This window comes from Sarcophilus harrisii, chromosome 6, assembly GCF_902635505.1.
Source record: "Sarcophilus harrisii chromosome 6, mSarHar1.11, whole genome shotgun sequence".
NCBI lineage: Eukaryota > Metazoa > Chordata > Mammalia > Dasyuromorphia > Dasyuridae > Sarcophilus > Sarcophilus harrisii.
Window position 1 is genome coordinate 14,516,209 of NC_045431.1, and position 21,948 is coordinate 14,538,156.

The 21,948-nt window shown below is 33.8% G+C and overlaps 1 protein-coding gene across 1 annotated transcript in view; it reads right to left on the minus strand.

Annotated features, from left to right (window-relative positions):
- DHX15 (DEAH-box helicase 15) overlaps window positions 1-21,948 on the minus strand; it is a 66,618-nt gene that overhangs the window by 14,843 nt on the left and 29,827 nt on the right. Inside the window, exons 4-9 of the mRNA XM_031942203.1 lie at window positions 21,328-21,487; window positions 17,505-17,723; window positions 10,318-10,485; window positions 3,973-4,059; window positions 2,109-2,258; window positions 1,641-1,749 (exon numbers count right to left, since the gene is read on the minus strand). Of these exons, the coding sequence (XP_031798063.1) occupies window positions 1,641-1,749; window positions 2,109-2,258; window positions 3,973-4,059; window positions 10,318-10,485; window positions 17,505-17,723; window positions 21,328-21,487 (893 nt within the window). The remainder of the gene's footprint in view (window positions 1-1,640; window positions 1,750-2,108; window positions 2,259-3,972; window positions 4,060-10,317; window positions 10,486-17,504; window positions 17,724-21,327; window positions 21,488-21,948) is intronic.

Sequence of the window (21,948 nt, forward strand, 5' to 3'; positions counted from 1 at the left end):
ACACACAAACTTATCCCCAGTCTTAGAGACCACAGTTCATAGGTTCAGGTTATTATAAGAACTTAGAGGCTAATAGACCTTAGAAAACATCTAGTTTGACCACCTCTTTTACAGCTGTGAAAACTGAGGCCAGAAGAGGCAAACTCTGTCCCTTAGTCACACAGCTATTTTGCCCTAGAATTCAGACTAGAAGCCTGGTTTCTTGAGCAGTGATCTCCACAAAGAAGCTGGGAAAATGCATTCCAACTAACAAGTGATTTACATATGAAATTTTTGGACAAAGTGGCTCGTGTGCTGGCAAATAACTGGAAATTTTCAGCAATATTTTTATTTCATTGTTACACCTGTAATAATAATTGTCTAAGTGTCAGTTGTTTTGGACTAATAATCATCCTTTTTAAAAATGCAAACACCTCTTTTAAAGGTTCAAGGTTTTTAATCCTTAATCCTTATATGATTAACACAATCAAATCATCTAATCCTAAAATCATCTATCAAGAATAGATATTTTCATTTGGAATAATGGACAATACAGCTATTCAAAGACTGATAAGGGATCTCACTGAAAAAATGAAGATGAAGATGGTTCTATGGCATCAAATCCTATCTCAGTTACAAGCGGGACCTTCTAAACCTTTCTGGGCCTATTTGTAAAATAAGTGGTTTGGACTTGATGGCTTTCTGAAGTCCTTTCCAGCTCTAAATTTATCCTATTATAATTATCAAGTATGTGGGAGAAAAGGACAAGTTAGTTTAATCTGTGAGTGACCTCAATAAATTAACAAGCACTTATTAAATGCCAGGCATTATATTATGCTAAGTGCTGGAGACATAAAGAAAGATGGAAACTCCAAATAAATGACTAAAAACAGAAGTTGGAAGATGGGATAAATAAGAAATACAAACTTTAGCCATTTAAAAATTTTGGAGAGGGTCAATGTTGCACAAAAAAAAGCTCAGAAAACACCTTCATTTACCTCCTTTCCATTTCCTACATGACTTGGGTATTTGTTCTAATACTCTTAACTCCCAGCATTCAGTCCATGTGACCTATCCAATCAAGTAACTGATCACTGAATCTTACCAATATTTGCAACATTTCCTCCCTTTGGAAAGATGTATAAATATATTCTAAATTACATGTGACAGGCTTATCAACTTTTGAGATTCAAGTTAGAAAACAAGGAGTTGTCAATAAATGCTATGATAATTTTATATATGTCTGGTTACAAGAACTCAATCTACATCCTATGAAGTTCTAAGACTTAAATGAATCATCATATATCTGACTAATAGAAAACATTAGCCTAACTAGGTCAAAGTTGTCATCTCTGCTGACTGTGAAAGACACAAAGTAAAAAGATTTTTTTAAATGCTTAACATGTTTATATTCATTTACTACAAATTTAAGTAGAAATTTACATGCTAATGGCCACATTTTTAAAAAGGTCTATATTCCCCAAATGGGATATATATATGTATGTATATGAAATATAGGTCATTGATTTAAAAAAATTTAAAACTCGTTCACAAAACTCATTTAGAGAGAAAAATTAACATATCCTTAATTGAATTTCATCACATAAAGAAGGAAATTAACATGGGAAATTTCACTGAGATGTTCTTTTAAAAAACCTTACCTGGTGGATCCATAAAATCAAAGTGTACCAAGTCATCTATACCAAGTTTCTTCAACTGTAACACCACTGAACCCAAATTAGACCTCAAAATTTCAGGGTAAGTATTGTCCTAGAAGAAAAAAGTACAGTGCTGGGTTAAGATATTAGCTTTGCTTACTTTACATTCATTCTCACCCCATTTCTCCAGGAAATGTCATATTCTTATCCCTGCCTATCCTATCAGAACAACACAAAATCAACTAAGTCAACCATGGACTAAAGAAGGAGGAAATCTGATTTCTTCTTGTATGAAAAACATCTTTCAGCTGGTATATATGTTTAATTTTAAGATCTACACCATAGATCTTTATGGAAAGGAGTCTTTAAATTGCTAGTGTTGCCTTCTGATAGCTTAAAAACTTAATGTAAGCAAATCATCAGTTTATGGTACCCAGAAAGGTCATACATTAAATGAAATGGAGCTCTTACCTGCATTTCAGTTTTATAGGCTTTCTCTGTATAAAGTCTAAAACATTTTCCAGGCCTTGTACGGCCAGCTCGACCAGCTCTTTGCTGGGCAGAAGCTTTGCTGATTGCTGTCACCAAAAGAGACTCCACTCTGATACGAGGATTATATACCTAATGGAAATATCAAATCAAACCAGTTACTTCTTCAACTTTAAACATATATACTCTGATAAAGACTCCTGATGGCTCACACTATCCCACAAAACATAAACATTGCAATCCTTGGGACACTCATGATACCTGCCCAGTAGTGAAAGATATGGCAACAAAGGAAGTACTGGAGTATATATGCTTATGCCTCAACTTGTTTATGGAAGGTGCCAATCTAGCTATCTAAATTCTTAAAGTCTAAGGCTACACTCATGAACTTTCTCAGCTTACCCTATTTATCTTTTTTTTTTTTTTTTTTAAATTATAGCTTTTTATTTACAAGATATATGCATGGGTAATTTTTCAGCACTTGACAATTGCAAAACCTTTTCTTCCAATTTTTCCGCTCCTTTCCCCCACCCCCTCCTCCAGATGCCAGATAGACCAATACATGTTAAATATGTTAAATACAATATATGTGTATATATATATATATATATATATATATATATATATATATATATATATATATATATATATATATTCATACAGTTATTTTGGGAATTGGACTTTGAAATAATGTACAACTAACCTATGAAGGAAATCAAAAATGCAAGCGGACAAAAACAGAGGAATTAGAAATGTTATGTAGTGGTTCACACTCATTTTCCAGAGTTCTTTCGTGGGTATAGCTGGTTCTATTCATTATTGAGCAAATGGAACTGGTTTGGTTCACCTCATTACCCCATTTATCTTAAATAGTCTTAACTCCATGGAAACTAAGGACTTAAATTTCAAATCTACCACCATATAAGCACACTTTATGCATTAGAAAAATTCTTGAATCATTCAATAGTCACACTTTATTTCTTCCCAGTGAATTCCATTGTGGTTTCAAAAATCAGTTTCCAAATAAAAAATTTGGTCCCCAGAATGAAAAAAGTTCCAGTAAATATAACTATTAATTTTCATAATATCCACTTTAGGGAGCAAGGCTTCCTTCAAAAATATATAGTAGGGGCAGTTAAGTGGCCCAATGGATAAGAGCACCAATCTTGAAGTCAAGAGAACCTGAATTCAAATGTGGCCTCAGACACTTAACACTTCCTAACAGTGTGACCCTGAACCTATCACTTAACCCCAATTGCTCAGCACAAAAAACAAAACAAAACAAACAACAACCCACATATATACACCACATATTAAATTCTATCTATCCCTAAAGTTAATCTAGATAGATTAATAACCTAAAGGTTCTTTTAAAAATTATTAGAACATTATAAAAAGATCAACTAAATATTAGGATTAGTAAAATAAAGTATACAGGTATTGTATTCTAAAGTAACCATTCTAGTGATGAAAATATTTTAGATAGTCAAAATAATTTTCCAGTTGGAAGAATAATTATGAGGGATTTTGTGGGAGGAGGCTAGTCAAAGAGGGACAGATTTTGGTCTTTAGAATAAAGCTGTGCTATTTTCAACATTTACAACTGTCAAACTCTCTTAAAGAAAAAAGGAGGAGAGAATCCAGTCGCAAAGGTCTCAGGATAGTCCTCTCAATTCAAGAAAAGAGTTATTGATGCTTACTAACTTGAAAGATAGTTCCTTCTGTCCATTTTTAGTTCCTACTGTTCAAACATGACAATCTTACACTAGCATGTTAAATGAATATATAAAAAGATGATTTGTGGAAAACCTAAATCATTTTAGAATAAGCTGTGAAACCAAATTACCTTTTGTTTTGCAAATCCAGGGTCGATGACAAACACAACACCATCTATTGTTAGTGATGTCTCTGCAATATTGGTTGACACTACTACCTATAAGATAAATACCATATGTAATACAAAATTAAATGACTATGTAGTATGACTGAAACAAATCAGTTATAAAGCACAATAAAGTCCAGTAAATATAAAGTATTTTCTAGGAAATACACAGGTTTAAGTAGTTCTATCTCTTTGCTTATTTAATCCAACATTCTTCTTAATCAAATTGAGTAATACAACCTGGTCTACTTAAAATTGTATTAAATTGTAGGTTTTTCCTAAAAAATTCAAGTGCTTAAAAATATATTCAAGTTCTGGGCCTATGTTGAGGATAAGTAACAAAAACAAAATAAAAAAAAATTCATAAAATCCTCAGAGCAGTTCATTCTTTAAACAAATATTTGATGTTTACTAAAAAATGACAACTTTGTCCTCCAACTACCTGTTTTCCTAAGATCATAGAATAAGAATTGCAAAGGAATGAAGAGCTTACAGAAAATAAATGACTTCACTGAAAGTCATACAAATGGGAGATAACAGGGCCAAAGCAATCTTTTTCACTGTACTACATAGCTTCTTTAGAGTAGTTATGAACAATTGTATGATCCTAATGAAATTTTTTACTGTACTTAACCCCACAAATAAAAACTATTAACAAGTAAATAATTTACACTTTGAGCATAAATTATTCTCACTTGCACTAGCCCATCAGAGCACTAATAATTCAAAACAATAATCCAAGGAAAATAATTAGATGTATTTTTACAACTGTTTTAAGTTTTTTAAAAAACTCATGTAAAAAATACATTGACATTTTATTTTATTACATAGTAATTCCATTAAAAAGGGCTATATTACGTATATTCATTATCAAATTGCTTGTCTTTTCAAAGGAGGTGAGAGAGTGGAAGAGAGAGACAGAATTTGGAACTTAAATTTTTTTTTATATGTAATTGAGAATTATTTTTCAGAAAATAAATGTTTTCTTACAAAGAGAACTAAACAATGCAATTTTCCCAATACCTACCACAGAGCTCTGCATTTAATAAATATCAAGAGCTTGATGGAATTTCCTATACCAGAGCGAAACTACTAGAGCAGAATTTCTTTTACCAGAATGGAACAACTTCTGCAACATAGAAATTCTTCTACCAACATGGAACAACTTCTACTAGTGCAGAATTTCTTGTACAGAATATCTTCCAATAGCATGGAACAACTTCTACAGCATGGAATTTCTTCTACCAGCATAGAACAACTTCTATCAGCACATAAGAGCTTCCATCAGTGCAGAATTTCTTCTACGAGCACAGAACAACTTCTACCGGTGCAGAATGTCTTCCACCAACACTGAACAACTTCTATCAGCACATAACCGCTTCTATCTGTGCAGTATTTCTTCTACCAGCATGGAACTTTCTACCAGCACATGTAGAAAGTTTCTCTGCAAATGAGTCTTAGATGCTCAGAGCACAAAGCTGGTAAGCAACTTGTTCTGAGTCACGCAGCCAGTTTATGTCAAAGGGAGGAAAGGAACTCACTTCTTCTAGTTTTCACAGACAGCTCACTAGCCACATACCATACCTGCCTCTCCTTTTATAATACTAAGGTTATACAGGGAGATTAAGCTAGAAGTGAGGAAAAGAGAAGGGATGTGGTTTGGAGAGCAGCCAACATTTCAGAATTTAACTCTGAAAGCTGAAAAGTATCCAAAGTTCTAAAAATATCTGGTCATCTTAATTTTTTGAAATCTTTTTGTCTCAAAAAATATCACTACAGATAAACAAGAATTCTTAGCATAGAGATGCAAAATTTAATGGACATCAGCAAAGGAATACCCCTTTGATCTTTCCCCGAAAAATGCTATCAAAAATAAAAGGACCCATCATCTCACAGGGATGAGGGATTTACTACGTAAGCACAATGAGACCACAACAGAGGATTTTCCTACATAAATCTTAGTTGGGTATCTTGGACCTTCACTGAGTATCATTTGGAAAGAGATAAAGAGTGATACTTGTGAGTCATGCGAGACATAGAAAATATCAACTCCAGGAAGGGGGGATTTATTAGCTATAATGGTTGTTGCAAATTTATTTCGTGTTGACTGCTGCCCAGAAGTTTCTGGCTCTTAGTAATTCAGAATTCCTCTCAAGTTATTTCCAACTCTGGAACCATGATGGAAAGAGTTAAAAGTAACAGACAAGAGACAAACTAGATGATTCACAATACAATAGCTTGTACTGGACCGGAATTCCTTGAAAATGATGGCAGTAAAGTTGAGTCACAGTGAGACAGCAGCTATGGCCAATGGCCCAGAATAATCTCCTACCCATAATGGAGCTGTTTATCTAATAAATAATAGAAAAACATAGCTTCTACTGCTAATGCTAGAAAACTAACCTCCAGCCTAGTGTGAATGGAGGTGCAATTCATTTTGGGAAAAGGAATAAGGAAGAGAGGCTCATTTCAGTTTTCAGGGGGATAGGTTTTTGGGGAGTTTTTTCAATTTCTATCTATTGGTGTAATTCACATTCTCTTGGGAGTGGATCACGTATGGTTTCCTGGCTATGACACAAACTACTGTTTTCAGACATGGAAATCAAAACAAGAGATTTGATAATAATTAGTCTTTATTATGAGGTCAAAGCTTGAAATAAGCCTAATGGACACACCAACATTAGAAAGAATAACATCATTTCCCTGCTCCATTAGAAGTATTATAAGAAGCTGGAGAAGAGAGACAAATTACAGATGATGGCAGTAACTTTGTTTGTGGTATGGAAGAATCACCCAATAGGTGATATAACAATAGCAGCCCCACTAGTGTTGGCTTTACATAATCTGAATGCACCCAATAGTGGACCTCCACTTCTGTTTCAGGAGCAATACAATTATGAACCAATGGAAACTGGTGTGGAAAAATACAGGCTTACATGGTCAGAAAGTGTAAGCTCTAGGCCTTGTTCTGCTACAGCTTTGCAATGTGAACATGGGGAAGAAAAATCATTTCTGATTTAATGATCAATAATATTTACAAGGCAAATCTGTATCCAAAAAATTGCTTTCCTTTCAATAAATCTGTGAAGTAGGTGATCCTACTAAGATCACCTACTACAGAACAAATTAAAGGAGGGAGAACACAATAGGATTTCATTGGTGTTATGCACTTCCAAGAATAGAAATGTTTGTTCAAAGGGGGTTTCTTTCAGTCTCTTGCTGATCCCTATGATTTCCACATATAAGGGAAAACTCCATAAATAATTTCTAGTAGAACAAGAATAACTTTCATGGTAGCAGATCAGTAATGATCTGAGGGGTGTGGGTAGGAAGAAGAGCAGAGTTGCAAGACTATCAGAAATAAGAAATACTTTTAAATTCCTTTTGATACCACCATTGTCCCCAATGACATGACACCACTATAATCAGAACAGCATGGGGAAGGTGGGGGGGGGGGGGGGGGGGGGGGGGGGGGGGGGGGGGGGGGAGGGAGAGAAGGGAGAGAGTTATCACAAAGGTACAGGCAATCAGACCCAATAAAACAAACAAATGTAAAATATTAACCTGGTTTTAAAAGAAGAATTAAATGAGGAATTCAAAGAGTTGGTTAGCTTAGTACCCTTTTCCCCAAAAGTTTTGGCAGATGAGACACAGTGATATAAATGAAGGAAAAAAGCATTTAAAAGGAGTGTTTACTATCTGCAAAGCATGCTGGAGATTAAAAAAAAAGAAAGAAAGAAAAAACAAGCTATTCCTCACTTCAAGAAGATCAAATTATAATGGGTGAAATCAAGTTTTTAGCTCCAAACCAGGTGGAAAATTTTCAGTCTTTAGGGTACAGTGACAAACTTTGATAATTTTTGATAAACTTCTGGTAATTTTTCTTGAATTCATTTTCCCCGATAAAATAATACCTATTTCTAATGTTACAACAAATGATTCTGCCAAGGACTTTTCTTCCTGGGTCCCCTGTATAACCTGCAAGAATAGATACCACACTGCATTTCCACAGGCTGTCATGAGGAGGAAATAGTCTTGGTAATTGCAGAGCTGCTGAGGAATAGAGCTCATCATGTCCATGAAATCAGGGATTGAAACAACATCCTTTAGGGGTAAACATTAAAAGGTTTATTATGGACTCAATTGTTGGAAGTCAGGTTGACCAACAGGTAGGAAAAAATCTAACGAGTCTTTCTATTAAATAAGTATGCATCTTCATGAGTCATGATTTTTTCCAAGTCCTCAACAAAAATACACTGAGGTTCAGAGGTGGGAATAATAACTGTGAAAACCCATTTCACAACAGTTTAAGACAGAGAACAGATAACTGAGCCAAAGCTAGGGAAATGGTAATAAACAAGGAATGAGAGAGAGATGATCTTAGCTCAGATTAAATAATTCAGCGACTAGTTGATATGAACATCAGGGATAGCTTGATGTAAGCACTTATTAGGTACCTACTATGTACAAAGAAAGCACTGTATGAGGTACTGGAAAATACAAAGACAAAATGAAATGTTGCCTGCCCTCAATAAGTTTACATTTTACTGGAAATATGCATGGAAAGATAAATGAGTAGGAAAAAACATGGAAAACTCCTCCCTCCTCCAAATGCAACCAGCTGGGGCATGATTTAAGTGAAGGGTGAAGGGGAAAGGACAGAGAATAGAAAGACAGTCAAAGTACCTTTGATTGGAATACATCTAGACTCTTTACCATCAAATACCAACACAAGCCTGGGCAACTTGCCAAATGAAGGGCTTGGATTAAATGCTCTCCAGTACCTTTTAGCTCTGTCTCTGAGATTCTTGAAGAAAAGTTGAGAAGAAAAATGCTTAGAATGTATAGAGATCATCCTCCAGAAAGGAAGAGAAGAAATGGAATGCTGAGATCAAAGAATAATCTACTTGGGACAGCGTTCGGTTATTCACTTTTAAGTAGCAGGATTAGTCCAGTCATGTTTCAGTTGATTCATCTTTTAACTGTCTCAAAATCATAATGCACTTAGGTTAAACCAGCTTATTTTCTCAGTCCTCAAGATTCTGCTTTGTGTTGTGTTCAGTCATGTCCAACTCTTTGACACCCTATGGATATCCATAACACATTGGGCCCTTCTCTCCTCCATTATCTTGAAGTCTTGTCCAAATTTATGTTCAACGGTTCCATGATACTCTCTATACATCTCACCCTCTTCTGTCCCTTCTCTATTTTTCAATCTTTCCCAATGAGTCCTGTCTTATTATGTGGCCAGGCCAGAATATTTAAGCTTCAGTTTTAGTAACTGACCTTCCAGTTAAGAGTTTGAATTAATTTCTTTAAAGATTCACTGATTGGATCTCCTTTCTGAATAAGGATAACACCAGTTGCAAAAATGTTAAATTCAACAATTCAGGAAGGATGTTACTTGTTGGCTTCCTCAACTTCCAAGAAGGCACTGAGTTCCTTCTAAATGTCTCTTTAAAACCCCAGAAGCATTTCCACAAGGGCCCATTTCCCCTCCTTACTGAACAGCATACAATTCTACCCGAGTCAATCGGCAATCCCTCCAGGATGAGTGATGATGATGAAATCAGTTTTAAGTCAAAACAAAGTTGGGGGTAAAGGTGAGAATATAGTGTATGTCACAAAAGCATTGTAGTAGTGTTCTCATTCATGTTAACTGTCCTAAAAATGAATCAACTTTTAATTATAACCAAAAGTAATATCAGAAACTGAGACAAAAAACACAATACCACCCAAAAAATTTTTTTCAATTAGTCATAAATACTGTATATTCCTAGAATCTTTGTTCTTCTAATTATAAGGCTTCTCCAAATTAGAAAGCAAATTCCTATTACAACCAATTTTTATTGGAAAACATGTATTTACAAGTTGTAAACTTGAAGAATACCTATAAAAATGCTGATTAATTTTTCTTTAAGACAGAATTAGAAAATTCTAAATGAAATCAAATTTATCCCCAAATTACCTGGTTTAATATTCCCTAAAGAATTCAGAAATTCATTCAACAAGCTTAATACAATATTAACAGCATTTCTTATGTGATTTATCTAATATCTAAGTGCTTGTTCCAATCATCTGCAACTTTATCTCTATTCCAGCCCTGACACTTAGTAGCTGCTCTTTGACTTCTCTGTAACTCGGTTGTGGAGATAATAACATTTGTGTTTCCTACTTCCCAGAGTTGTTGTGAAGAAAATATTTTCGTGAATCTTTAAATGTAAAAACAACTGTAATTATAATGATTGTTATGTCACATTTCTCTAGCTGCTACTACAGAATATGAAACATAAATCTTTTAATTGTTACCTTTCGTCCTATTGCTCCATTTTGTTTTTTTGGAGGAGGAGGTTCAAAAATTCTCTGTTGTTGCTGAGGTGGAAGTGTGGAATACAAAGGAATGATTTTAATGTCACCAACTTCTGGACCTAAATCATCAACTTCACGCTTTATTCTCTTACAGGCTTCATCAATTTCCTACCAAAAAAGTTTCAAGAAAACAAAACCAACATGAATTTAAATATTTTTCAAGTATTTATCATAATCAAGTTCTATGCAAAGTTTATTTTGTGTATGCCAGAACATTTTATCTTCATGGATATTCTCAATTTAGTAACTTAAACTAATCTAGTGAACACCAATTGTTTTTTTACAACAGTGCCAAGAAGCTGAAGCTTCTATATTCTACTGAACACCTAAATGGCCTTATTTGCATTCAACACCCCTATTCCTTCAAGTTGGATTTCCTAATTAATTCTCAACAAATTGTGCTAAAATTGAAATCTCTCACCCCGGAATATTAAACTGTACTCATGACCTTTTCAATTTTCACAATCTAAAAGAAATTGATGGGCAAGATATTTTAAATAAACCAATTAAGCTTTAATGTCACGTATCACTAATGCAATTATATGGAAGATTTGCTTTATTGTACATAATGAGAATAAACACCTTTATAGTATCAACATGGATAGTCAAGAATGAAGCTAAGTACAGAGTCTAAAAATATTGTTAAAATTTTTGCTAAAAATTTACAAGAAACTATTATAAATTGAGATACTTGAAATGGTATGATTACAGATTCAATTAGAACATACATTTTAATACTATGGTTTTTATTGGAAATATATTGATTCTTCAAATACCAAAGTGAAAGGTAAACAAATTATCAGATGTGCAGTTAAAGTTAATATTGTGATTTGCTAAAATGGTAATGAAAATTTCCTTATTTTTCTCAAGCATTTAAAAAATGTCAATTTTTAAAAAACGGTAAATGTCAACTTAATTTTTATTAAAACATTAAACAATGCAAATTTAGAAGTTTTAAAAAGTAACTCAAGTCAATTCCCACATAACATGACTACATCTACTCTTCTTCCAAATTCTTATTGAACAATTCCAAGATTATAGGAAGAACTATATCAGACCAAAATCACTAAAATTTATAGTGTTGTAGGCAATATAATCTTAAAAGCATTAACAAATTGTAAGATATCATCAATAATTACTAAGTTTTGTGGCTTTGTTATAGAGAATCTTTACAATAATGACATACATATATCAAGAAAATGCTTGATGAAAATAAGAGCAAATAAGGCAGAATTTCTGAAAATTTTAAAAGCACTTCATATATTTTTAATCATCATGCAACTGAAAAATATATAGTGAAGAATAATGATTACAAAGAATTATTTGATTCTATTTAATAGAAAATAATCTTAAAATTTTTCCTGTGGGGGAAAAAAAAGAATTCTAGTGCAAATTATAAAGATCGTGTAAAAGTAGTTGATGAATAAAAACAGAAGATTTATACTCATGAACAGTATTTGTAATAATCATGGTTTCACAAGGTTCAAGCAAGAGTTATTAGAAAACAGAACAAACTACTACACCAGGGATGGAATTTTTAATAGAACCAACCATTTATTTATACTCTCTGACTCAAGTGATACAATACCTGAGACTATATCTTAAGGAGGTAAAAGAAAAAATGTCTCATAACAAAAACAAAAACTAGAGTTATCAATCTTAAATCTTGCTCCATGGAACTATAAGACCAGAAAACCTGAGCCAGCCCACCAAGCTTTACCCCATTGCCATCCCTTCTTTTTGTGTAATCATCCTCCTTACGGGCAGACTTTTTTATCTGTAATGTAGTAGAAACTGTTTACTAAATTGAATTCAGATCTTAATCTATGAAAATAATGTGGTGTGGGAAAGGAATAATATGAAGTATTGAGAGAAATTTTACAAAAACATTTGAATTGAGGAAGAACCAATTCAGCAGAACCAAGAATAAAACCATGATAATCTAAAGGAAAACAACACTAAAGGACACCAGAATTTATGTAAATACAATGATTAATGCTGACTCCAGGATAAAAATATACATCTCCCCTCACATTAAAGAGGATGCATGACAGATTATGGGTTCAGAATGTAGTACATATTATTAGTCATCATCAAATCAATACTGTTGCTTTGCTCCCTCGCATGTCTTAGATACAATGGAAAAGGGGTTTTGTGGATTTTGTTGCTGCTTTTTTTCTAAATAGATGGAAGAATTTGGGGAAATGCTAGCACTCCCCTCAAAATTTTATCAATGAATTTTAAGAAAATTCTCCAGTGGCACACTAATTACACCTACAATAGAATTAAATAAACTGGGTCAATTATTTCTGCTAAAATGTGGCTACTTCTCAATAGTAAACTTAAAAAAAAAATCATCTTCAAAAATCTTGAGTTGAGTGCCCCCTACTGGTTTAGTAGTATGCAAATATTCCATCGCTCCTGCCACAAATATCAATATATTCATCTTCTAATGTAGTTGATTAAGTCTTTCAAGAAGCCAGATGACCCAGTGGACAGATCTCTGGGCTTGGAATCAGGAAGTCTCATCTTCCTGAGTTCAACACTTCTAGGTAGATGACCCTGGGCAACTCACTTCTGTTCAACACTTACTAGGTAGATGACCCTGGGCAACTAACTTAACCCATTTTACCTCAATATTCTTATCTGCCAATTGAGCTAGAGAAGGAAATGGCAAAACACTCCAATATCTCTGTTAAGAAAAGAGATCATGAATTGGACATAACTGAAAACAAATGAATACCACCACCACGACATATGGGAAGAACACTAGATAAGAAATTCAATGATTTTCTATCCAAGTAAAATGCCATCGAAGATGAGAAGTGCTCAAATCTCCCCAAGAACTTTACACATGCACTAACAGCATTATGCTAATTATTCTTAACTATAGCAGCTCTCCAAAGAGACTATAATAAGCAAAACTTCAAACTAGTTCCATTCACCACAGGTACTTTTTTGGGAAACATTTAACATTTATTTCATAACTGACAGGATTTGAGCTTTCTATAAATAAATAAATAAATAAATCAGTGATTTGTCCAATACATGAAATTTTATTAAAATACAAGGCTAAAAGTTAGTGGAAACACACACACACATTGAAGGTATAAAGTACTGCTAATAAAACGTTAAAATCTCAGGTTTCTATTAAGCTTCTCCCCAAGCAATCTTACTCTTCCAAAACACAACTGAGAACTAGGATACAAAAAGACATCTTTGCAGGAAGAGTTATCACAATAATCAATGACCAAAAGCTTACTTGATATACTCACGAAGAACCTATTAAATATTTTTTTACATACAATTTTAACCAGTTTAAATGCCTAACTCCCTAGGCTCAATACAAACTAGAATTTTGTCCTCCAAAATCACCCAACTGCTAGAACAGTTGCTGATACACAGCAGTTACTGAAATAAATGACTGTTAATAACATGTAATATCAAGTCAGATAATCACTTGCAGTAAGAATCTCAGATGTCACTTACTTCAACCTAACACCCAATAGAGAAATAAAAGCTATCAAGGTGAAATTACAATTGATATGTCCAATTCAAGAAGAAAAGAAAGCTGTTTGAGAGTCTAAAAGGGACAAAGCCCTAACCAACCAAAATTCCTTCATTCCCTAAAGTTCTGGTTCTGGGTAGTGTAGAAGGCTGCAGATGAGCAGGATGATTTCAGAAAAACTTGGAAAGATATACATGAAGTGATGTTGAGCGAAGTAAGCAGAACCATAAGAACATTGTACACACTAAGCAATGATTAACCATGATAAACTTTAAAGCTGTCTTCATCAATACCAGGATCCATGAAAATTTTTGTAAATTTGGGATGAAAAATGCCATCTGCATTCAGAGAAAGAACTATGGAGAGAAAACTGAATGCAGAGCACATAACTTTTTGTGATTTTTTTGCTTTTTATTTCATTTCTTCTTTCACAACATGACTAATATGGAACTGTTTAACAAGACTGCACATGTATAACCTATATCAGATTGCTTGCCATCTTAGGGAGAAAGGGAAGCAGAAAAATTTGGAGCTCAAAATCTTATTAGAAACAAAATGTAGAAAACTATCTTCACAAGTAATTGGAACACAGCATTTATGGAGGGAGAAAAAAAACTGCTTATAATCAGAATTTTAGGTTTAACCAAGACAGCAAACCCAACCCACATAAATTACTCATCCATGGTCTATAGACTGACAAACTATTTGTATAGCTTTTAAGAAGCACCTAATTTGAAGTACTTTCTCCTTACAAGTGAAATATCAAAGAGTTTTTGCCCACAACATTGCAAGAGGACTACTAAAAAGATTAAGCAACAAGTGAGGGAGCAGGGTGGAAAATGTTGAACACAGCAGCATACATTAAGTATGATTGTGTTTTAAGCATTCCATTTCTTACAGAATAGCATGAGTGATTATATTACTTATATATCCCATATATTCATAAATCCCTTTAGTAGTATGGTAAAGTTTATGGATTCCTTTTCAGAATGTTTGTTTTATATATATATATATATATATAGACAGAGAGAGAGAGAGATAAAAAAATTGAATATTACAAAAGAAACAAATTATATGGAAATGCGATCATAAAAACATTTTTTAAAAAATCTAATTTACAGAACCTCAGTAAGAACTTCTCTAACAAGATCATCCCCAAAGTCCCTTTGAGTTCAAAATAAATCCTGTTTTAAATTCTAGATCTAAAAAGATGGGTCAGGGGTTCATAATTTTTATGTCATGACCCTCTTTGGCAATGTAGTGAAACTGAAGGACTTCCTTTACAAATGTTCTTTAATGAATCAAATAAAATGAATAGGATTATAAAGGACACGAATTGAAACATAATATTCAAAACACATAAAAACAATGGTGAATATAGAAACTATAAGATGAAAAATGGTTATAGGGACTAGGAAAGTTTATTATAGGAAAAAAAAGATAATTTAAAGAAATATTTAAAGAGCTACGACATATTGTATCAAAAGTATTAATTGGCACCACTGGATAAAAGTTTCAGGGAGGCAAATCTTAAACTATTACAACAGATTCTCCATTCTAATGTTTTACAATATGGTACTATCCATGTATCCTTGAAGGCTTTGAGCATGGGCACAGAAATAAGCTACATATTTGCCATTTGAAAACTAAGTTTAGATAAGCTCATTCACAAAGGCAAAGGAGAGCTGTGATCTCTGAAGGAATAAGGCATGTCCAGGACCAAAAATCCTCAAAGAAAGATTAGAACAGACCAGCATAGGTCAATTTCTCCATGACATAATTCATTCCCCATCACTGATAATAATCAAATACAAGTTAGATTGCTGGGATACTGTAGCAGTGAATTTGTATATTGCAGGACTATCATACATTTTTCAGGTCCCTTTCAACCAGCAGGTTCTAAAATTAAGACCAAATTGCAGTGGTATTCCAAGTAGCTGACATATTCTTTTGGAAAATTAAAAAAAAAAAAAAAAAAAACATAAATCACCAATCCAGTCATCGCCATACTCCAAGGAGAGAAGGCAAAGGGTTTTGAGAAAGGGCATCATATTTACTAGGAGAAAATGAAGCATTTCTTGGAGAAAAAGAACAACTGTATACTTGGAATAAAAAAAACAAAAAACAAAAAAAAAAAACACCAATTGAAGTTCTTTCTGAAAGAACTAGATGCTCTAAAGAGGAAGTAACTTCTTGCTCTCCAAGGAATTATCAAGCAGAGCCAGGAAAACTATCAGGAGAGAGGTTAAGAAGATAAGTAACTACTAAGATAATTATTTGTTGACATAATTATCTAGAAGATGTTAGTCTTCCTTGGACACCATTTCAACAAATACCAAGGGATTTTTCGAGACCTGTCAAAATGGAAGACCACTACCCATTTTTAATGATTCACATGAGCAACAGTGATACTGCCAGAATAAATTCAGAAAATACTGACAAAAGTCACAATCTTGAAAGAAAATGAGGATTCACAGGGCAGAGAAAGAATTTCCCTAAATCCTACCCCTTTTTCAAGTGACAAAGAAGGAAAAAGTCAATTATGGGCTAATTGCAGACAGAGAAGTGAATTAGCTGAAAGTTATAGTTTCCTATCAAGAATATTATTTCTTTGAATTAAAAAAAAAGTGTTTGGTTTCTAGTCTAACTAGATAAAAGGACTTTAAACTAAAAAGGATACATGCAGGAATAGGATATACACTTTATATACAAGCAAAGTATAGAGGACAGTTATTGTGAAGAAAGATTAAGATATCCAGAAATTCAGAACAAAAAAAGGAAAAACCCAGTGATAAAACTCATTAAGGTATCTTTAATCAAATGTCCATCCATTAAGCAATAATTGAAAGGAAACAGGTTTTAGTGTGAGGTATTATTGAGCCATAATGGAATGAAACTCAAAGAGAATATGGTTATTATCTTTTCAAAAGAAATAGGAAACTGTGAGATTAGATGGGATAGAGAAGAAAAAAGATGTTTAGAGCCCAGAGCGCTAAAAATCGGAAATTTCCCTTTTAAGAAATGCTTCATTTTAAGAAAAGAACTTGTGAACTCAAATTCTAGTTAAGCAGAGAATGCAAAGGAGCATTCTGGAGATGGATGAATTGGGAGTTCAACACTTGTAATATCATGTCTTTTCTCCAAATTCAAAAGAATCAGACCAATTTCATGAGAAACAAGAGTGTGAATCCAGTGGTTCCAAGTCAGAGCACTCACATTCTCCTCCGGTTTTGGACATTTCCTACCTTTCTATGTGACCTTGGGCTTAAAGAAAAGGAAAAAAAAAAAACCTTTTTAATTAGAAGCTCTCGGGGATCATTTAAAGCTATAGGTCTGCTCCTAGGATCTTAGCACTACATGACGAAATATGGAGTCTTTAAATTAAAGCTAGAAGAGGAAATATAACAATCTAAATATATTTATAATTAAATAAGGAAATTTCTGTTCAATATCTACTAAGGTCATATATGAAAGGGTATGTGTGTATATGTATACTATATATATATATACCCACACCCCATTATGAATGGCAACTGCTGTAAAATGATAAAAAAACATGCTCCAAAAAATATTCTAATAACAAATTACTTGTTTCATAAAATAAAGAGAATAAAAATACCTCTTGTCCAGTAAGAAAAAGAAGAAGATCCCCTTCCTCCTCTTCACACATATGAATCTGTATCACAGTTCGAATTGCTGCTTCAAGGTAATCTCTCTCTGGTTCTGGAGTATAAAAAATCTCAACAGGATGTGTACGGCCAGGGATAGTTAAAAGGGGACAATTATCAAAGTAAATCTGAAATTTCCCCGCATCTAAAGTAGCACTCATAACAATAACCTGAAAGGAAAAAAAAAATTTTTAAGTATATTGAAGTGTAATATATGAAGCAATTTTACTATTTTTAAAGTATAACTCTTAACACTGACTTTTATTTTGGTTGTGAAAGTTCATAATAATACTAAGAAATAGTTGAATGAATTCAAATGGAAATTTTTGGATTAAGTTTCCTGGATATCTCTTCTTCTTCAATAGTACTACTTCTCAATATATACTTAGCAAAAGACAATTTATGTTACTTTTTCTGCAAGTTGCTTAAGTAATACTATTCATCTTGGTTAAACATTCATAAATTTTGGCTCAGCCCTACTTTACCTATCATCTCCTATAATGTGCTTCTTAAACCTAAAAAAATCTTCCCAATATTGACTCTGGTTTCCTCTTTTTAAATAGTCTATCTATTTAATTTTTTTTTTCTATCAGCAAAAATCCTCTTTCCTTTTCTCCCCTTCTCTTCCCCTCCTCCCCCTTCACTGAACAAGAAAAATTCAACACCTGTATAAACAAGTAAAAGAGAATTGTGCCTTGGCAATGTCCAATAAAACAACCCATTCCATATTAAATACTTTCTATTAGGATGTAAGGAGCATGCTCTATTATGAGTACTCTGGAAACCTGGCTGATCATCATATTGATGAGAATTCCTAAGCTTTCCAATCTTAACAATATTGTTTTCACTGTGTAAACTGTTTTCCCAGGTTTGCCTATAGCCTTTACATCAAGGGGCTTTTCTGAAATCATTTCCTGCATCATTTTTAAAAGAACAATATATATTGTAATTTGTTCAGTGGTTCTCCAATTGCTAAGGACTCCTTGTATTGCTAATTCTTTGATATTACAAAAAGAATGACTAAAAATATTTTTGTAAATCTGTTTGGCTTAGACTAATCCCTTCCTTGTTAATCTAATCACCCTCTGGTTCTAGGGGATCTGAGAAGTTTTCCCTCATGATTTCCTGAAATTTGATAGTTAGGTTTTTTGGTGGTCATGGCTTACATAGGGAGTCAAATGATTCCCAGGTCAGGTCAGTTATTTTTGCCTTTAATATTTGTTTCAAGAAATCATTTTGGTCTTTAATCAAGATGTTGTATCTCTTGTATCAAGCTGTTAAATTCCCTTGCCAATTCTTTCTTCCATTATTCTAGTCATTTTTCTTTAGCATTCTTATTTCATTCGCAACATTTTTAAACTTTTCAAAAAAAAAATTACTAAATCTCTTCCAAAATTTCTGATAGGTCTTGCACAAAACATGTTTTTTTCTTTGAGGCAGGCTTTTCTTCTAGATATTTTGGATACATCCTTTTTTTTCTTGTGAATTTGTGTCTTGAGCATCCCTGTCACCATAACAGTCTTTTTGTTTTTGTTTTTTGGGGGGTTTTGTTATTGTTATTTTGTTTGGAGGGAAATCCTTTTAAGTTGTTCTTTCTTCCAGTTTACTTGCTGGTTTAACAGTTAGACTCTGCACACTTCTGGTGGGAACATAGAGGCTGTTCATGTTATTGTTTTCTTAAGGTACTGAGTATTATGTTATTTCAGGATTGCAGGATAAGCTCAAACTAGAAACCTGTTCCCCAAAATTGCATGATATAGGGCCAAGTATTGTTGCCTCCCTGGCTGGAGGTCTAGAACCTCCTGATATGGGTTCAGGCTTACCCTTGTTTAGAAATCTGAGGAGATCAATGGTCTTCCACCAACAGCCAGCTAGAAAGCTCTACTCATTCAGAGTGGCAGCACTATCAGGTTTGCTTTGGCCTGGGATCCTTATTCTTTTTACTCTGCTGAAGATTTCAAAATTGGCTAGAAACTGAGACCTGGCTTTGCTCCTAAAATCAGCTACAAAGCTACAGAACTTGAGCCTTGCTTGCTACAACACCAAGAACTCCTCACCCTGAAATCACAACACTAGATATAGGTCTCAGTCTATTCTGCATCTGTACCTAAAGATTGGACAGTGAGCCAAAAAAGTGTCAGTTGGCATCTGTGCTTCCAAGCATAGGCTGGTATGTTCCAAGGACCTCTTCTTGCTCTGGTGCAGTTTCTCCAATTTTTCAGTAAGGTTTCAATCTAGAGCTTTTTCTAAATCATTTGGGAGTTGTGGCCTAGAGCTCAGTTAACTTCTCACTCCTGTTCCCCTGGATCTACTTCTGTCCCTGGCAGAGTCTAATCCTTGCCTCTTCTCTATTTTAAAGCTGCCAGAATGAAGAAAGTCTAATCAGTCACTCTTCAGATCTGGGACTGGAACCATAGAAGGGGGGTGAGAATATAAAGCTAGACAATCATGGCAGTGTCACTCTCCCAAAAGTTGTAGAGTAGCTAAAAATGGAAACGTTCTATCATATAAAGCTTGAGCTTATTGTCTATCCTAGTTGCCAATGTTAATTAAATGGGATTTCCTGCAGCTTCAGGATTTGATTTCTTAAGGAATTAAAATGTTACCTATCAACATTTTATTTCTTACATTTCTCTCAATACTACAATCTCTTACCTTAATAATGTACTTTTAACTTAGAATGCTGTTATTTTTGAAGTTTTTTTTTAGCAGAAATATCAACTACTACTACTGATCATTTTCTCCTCAATCTCTAGAACCAAATTTTTTGCCACCACCACACGAACTCAGCACTAGAACCTTCTCAAAAAGGTGAGACTTGTGATGATGGCATTGCAAAAAAAAAAAAAAAAAAAAATGCTTCTGCCCTTCAACCTCTCTATACCCTTCCAAGGCAAGTTCAAGTTGCAAGTTCTCCCTCTCTCATCACTCCAATGTATACAGCTATTGAGTCATTTCATAAATAAGGGATGTTTCCTCCCAACTGTTACTATAAACTCCTTGAAGAAAATGGCTCTAGTTACTTGTTTTACATTCTCCAGGACTGAGAAACAATGCTAAATACTAAAGTACAAAAAATGTTCCTATTATTCCACATTATCTTTTGTATATCTTAAATGGATTTTCCTTAAAGTTGGGAAGCACATACAAACATCCTTCTCCTTGGTGTTGCTATGTTTAAAAACATACTAGGTATAATATAGGGGTAAAGAATTGGACGTTGTGATTTACTGGTGCTGGCAAATTCCACTAAAAAACTATCATTAAAGATACTGTTGTAAATTTTAGTCTTAAGAGAGTTCACCCGAGACATCATTGAATTTGCCAGGGTCCTCCTGCTAATACAAGAGACACTTATGCCGTGGAGGCTAATTTTACCTTCAAAAACAAAGAAACTCACCTCATTTGTATCAAAAGGGAACCGTACCATGTCAATATTTTATAAGACAGTAGCAATATCAATGCCAGGTAGAAAAGAGGGATTGCACAAACAGAAAATGGGAAGCTTAGAAAGCATGTTACTCATCTTATTTTTTAAAAGTATAACAATATTTTTTAGTATCTGAGGTTGAAAGGATAGCGAAATAGCTACCCCCACTTATTAAGATAAAAAGTGATCTAAAACACAGCAATGTTCTCACCCTATAGCATCCTTAAAGACGGAAAAAAATATGGGCCTAGACTTAAATTTCCTTTAAATGTCTAGAACCAATCGAGGTATTCAGAATGTTTTTGAAATGCAAGGAGGTTTTGTAAAGGGCTTGTGGACCTTACCTTTAAATCTGATCTCTGCCTCACAACTTCCTTCAGAACTCCCATGAGAATGTCTGTGGCCAAGGTCCTTTCATGAGCTTCATCAAGGATTATAACACCATAGCGCTCTAGAAGGGGATCATTCATAGCTTCTCGAAGTAACATTCCATCTGTCATATATCTGAATTTGAAAAGAAATAGCGACTAATCAAGTCACTGTGCATTGAAATGTCATTTGATATAAAATTTTAAAAACAGAAGGATCATTTTTTAAAAACAAAAACAGAAGCACAAAGTTGAATGGAATCTCATAGGGAACCCAATACAATCCCACACCTAAACAAGAAGGTGCTCCATCAAATACCTATATATCAAGCACTGTGTAAGGGTATGGGGGATATCAGTTCTATAATTCCCTATGAGGAGATTACATATTAACATGAAAGAAAAACAACAAATAAGATGGCTCTCTAAATTCAGATTAAATGAATTTATCTTTAAAGATTTCTGAAAAAAAAAAAAATCCACATTTCAAAAGAACACCTGTTTTATCATCTAGGAAATGCCTAAAATGTCTCTGTTCCAAACCTCTGGTCTGGTGCTTGCTCCATAGCCTCTCAACATCCCAACAACAACAACAAA